This window comes from Cricetulus griseus, chromosome 5 (genome assembly GCF_003668045.3).
Source record: "Cricetulus griseus strain 17A/GY chromosome 5, alternate assembly CriGri-PICRH-1.0, whole genome shotgun sequence".
Taxonomy (NCBI): Eukaryota; Metazoa; Chordata; class Mammalia; order Rodentia; family Cricetidae; genus Cricetulus; species Cricetulus griseus.
The window spans coordinates 62368547-62381769 of NC_048598.1; the positions used below are offsets into that span (position 1 = coordinate 62368547).

The 13223-nt window shown below is 41.0% G+C and overlaps 1 protein-coding gene across 1 annotated transcript in view; it reads left to right on the forward strand.

Annotated features, from left to right (window-relative positions):
• Nckap5 (NCK associated protein 5) overlaps positions 1–13223 on the forward strand; it is a 544909-nt gene that overhangs the window by 55072 nt on the left and 476614 nt on the right. The window contains exon 4 of the mRNA XM_035445835.1: positions 3546–3679. Coding sequence (XP_035301726.1) covers positions 3546–3679 — 134 coding nt within the window. The remainder of the gene's footprint in view (positions 1–3545; positions 3680–13223) is intronic.

Here is a 13223-nt window from a genome sequence, read left to right on the forward strand (position 1 = left end):
TCTTAGTCTTCCAAATTCTATAAAAAGGGCAACCATACATGATCCTTATATACAGTCAATTAGCATGTAAAAGATGTTGTTTGTGTGTGAATACTGATAAAGGGTAAGATTTTTATTATGTAAAAACATACAACACCGATTTACCATTTTAACCATTTTTGCAGAGAATTAGCTTTAGTACATTTTCCTTCCACAAATACACTTTCCCTTGCTTTCTAAAGCTTCCAGAATGTCATATTCCAAGAAGACAGAATGAAGATTTTATTCTGATTTGATCTGATGTCAGTAAAAGTAAATGACTGGTAGAATTCAAAGGGAACAAAGATAGGACTTAGCCAAAAGGCCAGCTCCAAAGTCAACAAGAGGGACTATTGTCAGCACTACTGTGCATTAGGTAATGATATAAAAACACAAAGTTTATTTGCACGGGAGAGGTGATCCTAATCTCAGACAAGTGTTGATCGAGCTCTAGATTTATGAAGAAAATAATAGAAAAGTAATCTCAAATGCAGTGGATGTAGTGGGTGCTGTGGATTTCAGCATTGGAGAGGAGGAAGTGATATAGAAGGGTATGTCTGAAGGCTGAGCCTGGAAACAGCCCTTGGGGATGTCTTAGGAGCAGTATATAAGTGAATGAGTGTGTGTCTGGATGTTACATCTACCTGTGCATGTGTGTGCAGAGGCCAGAAGAGGATGTCTTATGTCCTGCTCTGTTACTCTCTGCCTTATTCCCTTGAGGCAGAGTCGCTCACTGACCTGTAGCTAGACTGCTCCACCGCAGTGACCTTCCTGTCTCTCCTCCCAGTGCTGGGTAACTGGCGCATGTGGACACACATGACATTTTATGTGGGTGTGTGCTGGAAGAGTCAGAGTCAAGCTTGATCAGGAAATTTTCTGACTCACTGAGCCATGTCCCCAGTGCTCAGGGACCTTTTAAGCAGAGGGAGCACATGGCCAAGGCCCCGCGGCTGGGAGATGTGTAAGTATTTTCAGAGTATGACTGTATACTTGTAGAATATATTCTGATTCTTTCTTGAGATCTCCATAAATTCAAGGTGGAGGTCTGGAGAGATGGATCAGTGGTTAAGAGCACTTGCTGTTCTTGCAGACGACCAGGTTTGTTTCATAGCACCAACGGGGTATCTTATAGCCATCCATAATTCCTGTTCCAGAGGATATGATGCCTTCTTCTGAGCTTCACAGGCACCAGGTATTCATTTGGCACATGAACATACATGCAGGCAAAACATTTACACATGTAAAAATGAGTAGACTGTTAAAATCAGGCTGGAGAAAATGAATGTTTGCTCTTTCTATTCTTGCAAAGGCTCTTTTGCAAAGATATTCATGAGAGCCACAGCATTTGATTTATGTCCACATGGAGCCCCTTGATTCTCTTCTTCCTCACACAGGAATGGAAGACACTTGTGATGAACCATCACATACCTGACACTTACAATAGAATTGTTTAATCTGTACTCGGAGTGTTCCATTTAGCAGCAATGACCACAGCGGTGCTACAGTTGAAAAACAATAACAAGAAGAAAACACAAAGGGACTGGAGATGGCATTGCTGTGGCTGAGTCTGTATTATCAGTAGCATCTGAGCTAAGTTCAGGACCAGGCTCTTCTGGGCCTGTCACTTATTCATTTCCTTTTGTGAGATCAGCTAGTTTGGCAGGATTAAGAAAGCAGTGAGTGTTTTGGCCTGTTTTTAACCTTTGAAAACCTGATTGGACAAAATTAAAGCAAATTCGTGAGAATTTTTCTCTTTAACTCTATATTCTAACTCAGGGCTACTTAATTTTTTTTTGTCAGGACCACTTTTTGATTGAGACACTTTTATGTAGCCACAGGTATACTGGTGTATAAAATAAAACATGCTGACTATAAATCATAGTGATTTGTTTAAAATCCATTCTTCTGTGTATATGTAATTTCACTATCTACTAAAAATGAAAGCAAATTCTCATACTAATGAAATGGACTTCCTTGTTTATTTTGATGTAAATAATTAAAACTCTTGGCTAAGTATTTAATACCATAGTACACAGAATGTCTTGAATATCTTCAGACTTGATGGATATTTTGATTTTGTATTCATCAATACTGAATTCAGTGCTTCACATTAATATATAGTATAAAATGACAAAAGTGTGTCTGCACTCATATTTCATAAATTGCTAGAAATCCTGTCCTAATCCCAAGCTAGAATCTATTAAATTCCTTCTTGTAGGATACTCAAGTAGACAACTATACAGCAAGCATTAAACAAGCATCCAGACATAGTCCAGGGCAGTGATGCACTAATCAGTTCCACACATGCTGAGAAATGATGGCAGAACACACCCCTGTCCTCTGTAACTAAAGCATTATGCTTCTGAAAGGTCAACAGACTATGCATGTACAAAGAAATACTGCCATTTGCAAATAAGGGAGCATTAAATCCAAGCCAAGGTGTTCAGGCAATGTCCCTTGGTGCTGCATGTCAGGACAGTTTGTGCAGTGCAGGGTGTACACACCGTGGCTTCAGAACAGAGGCTGCAAGGAAACAGCACAATCAAAATGGATACGAGCTGTCACAAACCCTTCAGTTTCTTTGTTTCATTTTAAGTTAATTTTGTCTGTTGAATGTTCATAAATGTTCACTGTTTTCAAAACTTTCATGACTCCCATGATCAGTCTGTGACTGGATGTGGGGTTCTGACCCACAGTTTCAGAAGCTAATTAACTTGAGATGCTTGTCCCTTCTATGCAAACAGTGACACTTCCTTTAAATGATATGCCAGAGATTGAAGAGATGAAGTCATTCTGAACAGACAGTGACGCTTTATATCTGAATGACTGTGACTTTGATGGAGGTGCGGTGGTCACAGTTCCTTACAAAGACAACTTGGTTTAATGGAAATAAGTTCACTAATGAAGCCATCCAGGCTCACATCCTTTCACCATCTGCTTTCTGTGACCCTGTCCTCACCTGTCGGGACCCATATGATGTCAGAGGATGTCATTAAAATATGTTCCCTTCACTTTATTTTTTGATCCAGGGTCTCTCACTGAACACAGCTAGAATGCCCGGTCAGCAAGCTCCCTGGGTCCACCCATCTCTGCTCCCCAGCACTGGTAATATGAGTGCTTGTGGCTATGACAGCTTCTATGTTGGTGCTGGGGATCTGAACTTTGGTCCTCTGCATACTTGCAAGGCAAACATTTTATCTACCAAGGCATTTCTCTAGACCAGATTTTCTATGATCTTGAATACATGTGTAGGTCTTTGATCCTTGATTTCCTGGTGTATAACAAGAGGTTAATGACAGAATTTGCTTCACAAAACTGTTATCATCATTGTGTGTGTGTGTGTGTGTGTGTGTGTGTGTGTGTGTGTGTGTGTGTGTGTGTGTTTCTCTGTGTATGCACATTTTACGTAGCTACACAAGTAGCCGTGAATATGAAGCTCAGGTTAGCACTTAAGAAACAGAAGCTCTCCTTATGTCTTGTTTTTGCATGGACACCTTCTGAAGCCCTTGCCCTTGTGTGTTTTGTAGCATGAGAAGCTGATACATGAGTTGGAAGAGGAGCGACACTTACGGCTACAGAGTGAGGAGCGGTTACGGGAGGTGACCCTGGAGTCAGAACGTAACAGGATCCAGATGCGTGGCCTGCAACAGCAGTTTTCCAGGTACTGTTGTCAGTGAGCACACTGCTCCTGAGGTCTGTCCCCCTCTCCACCAATCAAACCTCAGACTGACCTTCTGAGTGGCAAGCTTTTGTTGCCCTCAGAGACCACTCCAACAATTTGAACCTATTCGGGCCAAACCATCATTTTCACAGATTGGTTAATCCTCTGGAAGTTATTTTGACCTGACAGTTGACTTTTGTTAAAATTGCTTGTCTTAGCCGGGTGTTGGTGGTGCACGCCTTTAATTCCAGCACTTGGGAGGCAGAGGCAGGCGGATCTCTGTGAGTTCCAGGCCAGCCTGGTCTCCAGAGCGAGTGCTAGGATAGGCTCCAAAGCTACACAGAGAAACCCTGTCTTGAGAAACCAAAAAAAAAAAAAAAAAGAAAATTGCTTGTCTTTTCTTTCCTAATGCCTTCCCAAATTGTTGCCCAGTGGGTTTTCCATGGATTGAAGGTCTGTGGGTACCACCAGCTAAGACAATAGGATTTTGATGGTCATTCCAGTACTGTTTTATTGTGTGAATCTACTTATTTGTTAAATTCTTACTTTTTTTCCCAAGTAGCAAAAAATCAAGAATACTAGGTGTATAGACTACTTGGGACAGGTACTAAAAATGTATACCATTCTTTTAGAGGACTGGAGTTCAGTTTCCAGCACTCACATTAAGCAGCTAACAACTGCCTGTAACTCCAAGCTTGAGGGGACCTAGTGCCCTCCTTTGGCTTCCTTGGTCACCTGTACTCATATGTACCCCTTCCACATACAAATACACACTCTACATAATTCAAAAATCAAAATTTTTAAAACAAATATGACTACAATTTGGAAGGAGGGTTTTGAAAAAGAAGCACTTCTTAGACTTCATTTTATCTCAGTCAGAAAGCTTTGGATTCCAGTCAGTTAATATAGGGCCCCGTGATGGCACAATTTCCTGTGTTAAAATCTGTTCAGTGCTAAAGGAGTAAACACATTGTGCATTAAAGTCCTGGGTCCAGGTTCAGTTATTCCTTGAGGGATAGTCCACCTTCCTCAATAAACCTGGAAAGCTATTTTATTCCACATTACTAGACTGAGGTCATCCTAGGCTGTGACATGCTTGAGATGTTGTCCTAAAATGTTAATGTTCATGAGCACAGTGTGGGAACCTGTATTTCCATTATGAAATGGAACAGTCGACTATCTCCCTCTGTCCCTCCCTCCTCCCCTCCTTCCCTCTGTGGTGGTGGGGTCACACACATGCCTTGGCACACATATGAGTCAGAGGACACTCTTGAGTGTTAGTCCTTGTATCCCACCTTCTCTGAGACAGTCTCTTCTTGATTTCCCCCTCCTGTGTGCACCAGGTTATCTGGCCCATAGTATTCCTGGAATTCTCTTATGTCTGCCTCCTGTTTTCCCATGGGTGTGCTAGGAGGTGTACGGGCACATGGTCTCTCTTGTCTGCCTTTATGTCTGTTCTGGGGATTTGAACTCAGGTTCTTACACTTGTCCAGCAATTGGTTTACCTGCTGAGCAGTCTCCCCAGCCTCTGCCTTAAGTTTTTATATGTGTTGCAGAGAGAGAGAGAGAGAGAGAGAGAGAGAGAGAGAGAGAGAGAGAGAGAGAGAGAGAAGAGAGCCCTCAGTTGAGATCATTTCCCTCACTGTGGTGGCTAACACACACTGTGGCTGCTCACGTCCTTGGTTTGAGGGCTTCAAAGAACATGGCAGGAAGGATGGATGACTCATCTGGATTCATTACTGTAATTTAATACTCTGTCAAACACATGAAATTACTCAGGTGGTATAGAGAAGCACCTATAAATACCTTAACATTTCCATGGCCCTCCCCTCTCATGCCATAACTTATACCCCCTTACCCTCAATTCTTCTCTCCTTCGTGTGAACTCTCACTTGATGTGTAGCAGCCAGTAATAACGGAGGCTCTCCAGTTCGCTGCTGTGGAATATTTACCATTTTAATGATACAGGAAGGAAAGGGGGCAGGGCTCACTCCTTGCACTATCTAATTGAGACATCTCTATATTCAAGGTATTGATTTCCAGGATGGGCCACAGAAGACGCACTGAATTATTTTCATATGATGCTAGGTGATGCTAGGTCACCAGTTGTAAATCAAATGACAATCCCACACAGATTTGAGTTACACAAGAGTCCGAACTCCATCCTGGGCTGAAAGAGAAGATAATTATATGTACAATAAATAGCAGTTGGTTTCCCATCCTGCTTTTGTGAGGATATTTCCTACTGTAATCAGGTTTCTTATGTAGAGCTTAAACGGCCTTTCAAAGGTCAGCTGCAATTACAGCCAGAGAACTAATAAATATCAGCTAGGGAGGGGACATATGACAGATAATTACATGATAATTTGGGATCATTGAACTATTTTTGATGGCCTTTCCCACATCAAGATTTAGTATTGAAGGCATTGCTAGGAGTGGTTGTTTATACGGCTCCATTCAAGTTTCTGTAAACTCCTTGATATTAGCATGGAAGAATATACCTTTGGACACGTTTGGCAGTGGAATGGTCATATAATGATTTACATAGTAATCCAAACTATTATGTTGAACTTTAAAACTTAAAAAAGATTTATTTTAATTATGTGTATGTGTCTGTGTGTGAGTATGTGCATATGAGTGCAATGCCTGTGGGGGCCAGAAAAGGGCATTGGGACTCTCGGAGCTGGAGTTGCAGACAGTTGCAAGGCATCTGTGGTAGAGGCTGGGAGTTGATTTCAGGATCTCTGCAAGGACACTCCTTGCTCTTCACAGCAGAGCTCTCTCTCCAGCCCTCGAATTTAAACTTTTATATTCACAATGTTATCTTTTTCTACCCTGGGCTGACGGTTCCTTTATATGTGTTAATAACCAGAGGTATAGAAATTTTTTTCATGGGCAGATGTTAATTTTTAAATTGTTACTGTGCTACTTTCTCAGAGATTTCTATGGCTTACAATGGAAGGTTGATTTACAAGAAGGAAAAAACTGACTCCTTTATAGAAGCCATACATTAGATTCTTAATGAAAGAAGGTAGAAGGCATAACTAAGGTGCTCAAACAATTCCATTACTTAATAAAGTCAAAGAAGGAAAATAAAGAAGTGCTTCTGAGATCAGATTTTTCACATAGGTGAGGAAGCCCTTCCAAAGGTGAGTTCTTAGAGGCAGGGGTGATGTTACAGTGGCTTCTGTGTGTGTCATTGCACAATCAAATTTTCCAGATGTGATGGCATTTAACTCTTTTCCTGGTGGTAAACATGGCTGAACATGTTTTATGACTGGTTCATGCTGTATCCATGTAAAATTCTGTAATTGTTTTCACCTCCTCATTTCTTTAGTGTATTCAATGTGTGCTCCTCTAATTAGCCAAGCTTAGCACAGCTTTTCCTCCTAGGTAAAGATGGTGATGGGCAAAGGCCCAGCCTCTTTATCTCACCTCAAATAAATGAAGCCTTTGTGCCTTGCTAGACTCACATGGAGGCACAATCACAGGTCCATTATCTCCAAAGGGCAGATATACATCCTTTGAATAAGGGGCCTTGAGGGATCAATTCATGAAGAAAGCAGCAACTCCCCCAGAGTACTGATGTCATACAAAGTCTTCCATGTTTTGTATGTGTATCAGACTTGGGTCCTGGGTAAACAAACTAGTGAATTCATGAATTGTTTCTGAAAGCTGCTGTCCTTTGTTCCTTTTTTAAAATCAGTGTGTACATGTGTGTGGGCATATGAATGTGTCTGTCTCTGTCTGTCTGTCTGTCTGTCTGTCTGTCTGTCTGTCTGTCTGTCTGTCTGCCTGTCTGTGTGGGAGACATGTATGCCACTTTATGTGTGTGATGATCAGAGGACAGCTTTGGATGCTAGTAATCCCCTTCTACCATGTTTGAGTCAGGATCTCTTATTCACCCCATGCTAGCTCACCAATGAGCATCTGGAACTTCTCCAGTTGCCATCTCCCACCTCACAGTGGGAACACTTGGATGGCAGAGAGGTGCTGTTGCATTCACCTTAGGTGGCTTCTGGAGTTCCCATCTAGAGCCCTCACTCATGTGGAGCATTCCCAGTAAGAGCTTGGCCCACTGAGCGGTCTCCACAGCCCGAAAGCTACTTGTCTACCACAAATGACCACTTATGTTATGTACACAACAGGAACAAAGAAAAATGCAAATGCAGATAAAGAGATCTTACTTGCTGTGGTAGAGCTGTAGCTGAAAGAAGACCTTTGTCCTGACTCGGGGCATGCAGGCTTGGTATCTGTTAATGGGTTAGCATGCTGAGCCATGCATCATCAGATGACATTAATGATTGCATAGAGCTAATAGTAATGTCTAGTTTTGTTGCATAGCATCTCTGTGCTTTGCTGTCTGTCACTTTCAATTAAAACTGGCTTAGTAGATTCAGCATCTGGCAGGCATATTTTATAAACCATTTCCTGTCAGTAAGTGATATCACGCCTGAAGTATCGGAGTGTTTCCTAGGAAGCCTTAAACTGTTCGCGTTGATCTAAGCAAGGGGTGCCGCTATCCTTTGCCACTCTCCAGCAGTAAGGCTTAGTGAGAATCACCCATGCAGTCTTCAAACTCTCACTCCCTACATCCCATGTTTCTTTGCAATTATTCTGACCTTTCCCCCGGATCCCTTTTCTTCTGCCTTGAAGCTGTTTCATTCCTTACTGTTTTAGAGGTTCTCCTGTCACAGTTGACTGCCACGGCTTAAGTGCAGTTGGCTACATGTTGAAATTCAAGAGGCCACATGGAGTTGTTTTACCATTTATCTCATTCAAGGGTTACTGTTCCCATTATCAGCTCTCAAGAATTTATATGGTCCTCAGGTTCTTTTATCTGTCCATCAGGATGCATTAGGGACCTGGCATAGAAGTGTGTGCAAAGGAAAATAAATACAATATCCCCTTAATTATTCTTTCTTTATATGGGTCACACATGTATTAAAAGAACATCTTGGGGCAAGAGAGAGTTCAGTTCTTGCTACTCTTGCAGAGGATCCAAGTTCAGTTCCTAGGAACTATGCTGGGAGACTCACAATTATCTATGAGGACAGTTCGAGGGGATCAGAAGCTCTCTTCTGTATGGAGTACCCCATGCACACTTATAAATAATATAAGTAAATCTTAAAAAGAAAAAACCTTGAAAACAATCTTCCCTGGATCCAATGCATTGAAACATGAGAGTTTTCATGAAAATGAGGCCCTCTTATTTGCCACTCTGTATAAATATACCAGAAGTCTTTAGTGGCTAAGAAACATTGGTTGGAGGGTGCATTTCCTTCAGATTGCAAGAGATGGAGGAAAATATTTTAAATAATATTTTTAAACATTCCTGGTGAACATAACACAGGACATTTTTTCCTCTATGAAGTTTGCATTTTAGTGATCTTACTCAAGCAAAGCAGAGGCAGCAAAGACAACTATATAGAGAACTGGAAAGAAAAGCCATTTCAGCCTGAGTGTCCACTAATTTGACAAGTCTGGAGCATTCTGTTCTTCCATTATATTTTTGTCTCTACCTAAGAAAAGTGACACTGTAATGCATTATTTCTTGAAGTTCTAAAAAATGAAACTATTCAACGTTGAGCTGAGGAGATGGCTCAGTAAGTCACGGTTTACAGAACAAGCCTAAAGACCTGAGTCCACTTCCAGAACTCATGTAAAAAGCCAGGTGTGATGGTATGTTCTTGTAATCTCAATGCTAGAGAGACAGAGACAGGTAGGTCACTATTGGCTTGCTATCCAGCCAGCCTAGTTCTTGATGGATAGTAGGCCTGAGAGACCCTGTCTCAAAAAAATTGAGGTGTATGGCACTTGAGGAACAACATCCAAGATTGATATCTAACCTTTTATCTTTCTGTCGCTGCCTCTCTGTCTCTGTGTCTTTCTCTGCCCCACCCTCTCTCTCTCACACACACTAACAAACATATCTACACATACATACAAAAGAGCATCTGTTATTTCCTGCTGGGCCTTCCTGTGCTGTTCACAATATCCATTCATAATGTGGTCTCATTGCAGGCAGCATTGTCCTGTCTGGTGGCTTGTTCTGAGACCCACTGCCCCACCTTAAGTTGCTCAATAACTCTGTTCAAGTCATTGGATCCTCCAGATCTCCATCTCTTTCCATATAAATGAGGAAAGTGGATTGCTTTATGGTCTTATAATGCTTTTCATGCTCTTTAGAAGACAGTGGGTTAGGAATGAAATGCAGTTATTTATCGTGTGTGAAATAAATATCACACAGTTGTTACCAGGCCTTTGAAGTTTCTAGCCTTGAATTCTTATGCCGAGGTCTGAGGGTAGACTGTCTCTCTTAGGTCCCAGGCTTCCCAGGCTGTCCTCACAGTGATCTCTGTGGTGGTGATGTGGGACCATATCTATTTTGGAATTTGACTGGAGAACTCTAAATTAGGAAACTACCTTGCCAAATTAAAAAAAAATTGGGGGCCAATTGAAATTAAATACCGAGGAAGCTGACTTGACCAAAGGACAATAGGATGATTCATGGTGAGCAGCTGTTACTGTTCTTCATTCAGGTGATGTCTACTTCAGGAATTATTGAACCTGTTTAGGAAAAACCATAGGAACAGGAACTTTATAGTGACATTACTTTGTTTTCACATACAAACAATTTCTCTGACCAGATAGGCATCAATAAAAATGTCAGTGATGGTGCTGGGGAGGTGGCTCAGTTGGTAAAGGGTTTGACTTGCAGACATGATCAAGTCCCAGAACCCACATGAAACAAAGAAGACATGCTGTTGGGATATCTTTGTAAACCCAGTGACAGGGAGACAGAAACAAGAGGCTCCCTGAGGTTCACTGCCCACTGGCTTCAACATTTCAACTACTAAGAGATTCTGTCTAAGAAAATCCAAGATGGACAGTGTCATGAGGAACAACATATAAGGTTGAGCTCTGGATCTACATGAACGCACACACATGTGTACATGCACCAGTAATACAGGGACAATTGTCAGTAAAGAGCCTCTAGGTTACTCTCAACCTCTTTCTTTTTCCTTCCCATTTGTCTGTTTTTTTAAGGATGTATTTTATTTTTAATTATGTGTTTGTATATGTGGGCATGGATAGGTACATGCATATGAATACAGATGTCTCTGTAGGCCAGAAGAGGGCATCTGACTGTACCTTTGTCATGATAGACATGGCTATTTGTTGATTAGGAAATAAATGGATGAGTATGGAAATGAATGGATATCTTCTCTGCAGTAGAAGATGCCTCAGGATTGTACTTTGACAGGCTTAAGCATATGGAAGAATTTTATGAATAGTGTGTTTATGACAGAAATTTGCTTCCAAGGGAGGTTATAGAAAAGCAGTTTCTGGGGAATCTTTAAAACTTTGATAATAGCCATCACTCTTGGAGTTATAAACCGTGATGGCCTGGGAGGATGCAGTCCTGGCTCTCCATTCCAGGGCTTTGATGATGGAGTGCTCACCTATAAAAGATGAGCTGCGTATTGCAGAATCCTCTTTGCAGGAATCCTTTCTGCAGGGCACTAAATGGAATTTGGTGCATTGAAAGTTTACTTCCCAAAGGGTAACGTTTACTTTCTGAGTGTGTTTTATGACACTTGGATGACATTTCTGCCAGCCTCTCTCTGCTTGCACACAGGGCCTATGGGAAGGCTGCAGTCCTGAGAGTGTTGACTGAAGTTCTGATCAACTCCTTGGTACATAGTCATTGCATTTAGGAATGGCATTCACATAGAGTACATCTCTTAGTGTTTATGGTAAACACTCAGAACTGTTTTCTGAGGCCTCTTTGCTTAGTTTGTGAAAAACAATTGAATGAATATAGTCCTTGTTTATAAATATCTACTGCTAACAAACAGGAGTAGGCTGTTAGGGTTGTTTGTGTAGAGTAAAGCAGGAGGTTATCTGTGATGGAGCTGCAGGGTGGTAGGGGGGACAGGTATGCTGTAGTTGTCATTGAATTGTGTTTCAGAAATGTTTTCATCATTTCCTGGGCTGTCACTTACAGTGGTAGCAAGTGACAGGATGTACTTTCTCAAGATGGAAATGCGAATCTCTCTTCTGATATTTAATTGCTATAACCAGTTAAAGTTGTATTGTTTTGTCATGAGGACTCTGTTAATAAAGACAACAACATGCCCATAAAATAATGGCTTTCTCCTTCCTTTCCCTGTTCCCTTTCTTTTTTTCCCTCTATATCATCCTTCCTCATCCTCCCCCACTTTTCTGGATGTAGCCAAGTTTGCCTTTGAATTCAAGGTGCTCCTGCTGGTACAGTGACTCAATGTCCCCAAACATCTCCTCCACTATCAGTATATAATGTCACTGATTCTAGGACTATGTGGCCATTGAAATGAATTAAAATTTCCTGTGTCTCTTCTCCATTCAGTATGGCAGGATCTATTTATTCAACAAATAAACCACAAGCACTACTGATTTGCCCTTTTCCTCTGATATGCCTCTCATAGCACTGTATTTTCCTCACTCTATTTCTATGAATCTTTGGGCTCATAGGACCTTTCCCTCGCTCATATTCTGGTCTCAAGTATGAGTTATCTCTTCCTTGTGTAAAAAATAAGTTGCTTATGTTTTTGGTCTGATACACAGCAGATAGTTTACAGAGTAAAAGGATGAGGTACTATTTCAGATAGACCACACTGCTGTTTGAATTTAGTGTTGAACTATCTCTTATCTTGGATGTCATTATCAGACTTATAATTCTAGTTTTATTTGATTTAAAATATATTTTTCATTCAAATGCCACTAATGAATTAATACATGTTTATGTCTGTACCATTAAAACCCAATATGACCATAAAGAAAAGACAAAATTGATTTGGTTTTATGTTCAGTAAGGTGAGAGACAAAACAATAAATAAGCCATCTCCCTCTAACTAATGATCTTATTTTTAATAAAATATCATATATAGGGCTGAGAAAATTGCTCATATGGTAAAATGTTTACTGCTTAACCATGAGGACCAGATACTGATCTCTAGAACCCATATAGAAAACCAGGTATGGTAGTTGATTCCTGTAATCCAGAGCTGAAGAGGCAGACAGCAGAGTCTTTTGGGCTCACTGGCAATCAAGCCTACCAAAATTGGTTAGTTCAAGTCCCAGTGAGAGAGAGTGTCCTAAAATGGGATGCAGAGCTCTTGAACAATGACACCTGACTTTGATCTCTGGCCTTTATTTGCATGTGCCCACATATGCACACACATTTGCACACATTAAAATGTACACAGACACCCAAACACAGACATACAAAGTACACATGGGACAGACCTTCATAAAATTAGAGCCAACTATTTGCTATAATGCAAGTAGGAAAAGTGATTGAAGGACTGAGACAAGGAGACATCTAATCCCAGTATGCCTCCTTCCCTTCCATCTCAGGCAGTGAAAAAAAACATAGAGACCACTCCCCAGCCTCTGCAATGTTGGTCTTATGAATATCTCAATCACAGAAAGTCAATCTTACTTTGTACTATTTTCTGAAGCTCAGCGGTCACCTTTGATGTCAGAAACATTTTAAGAA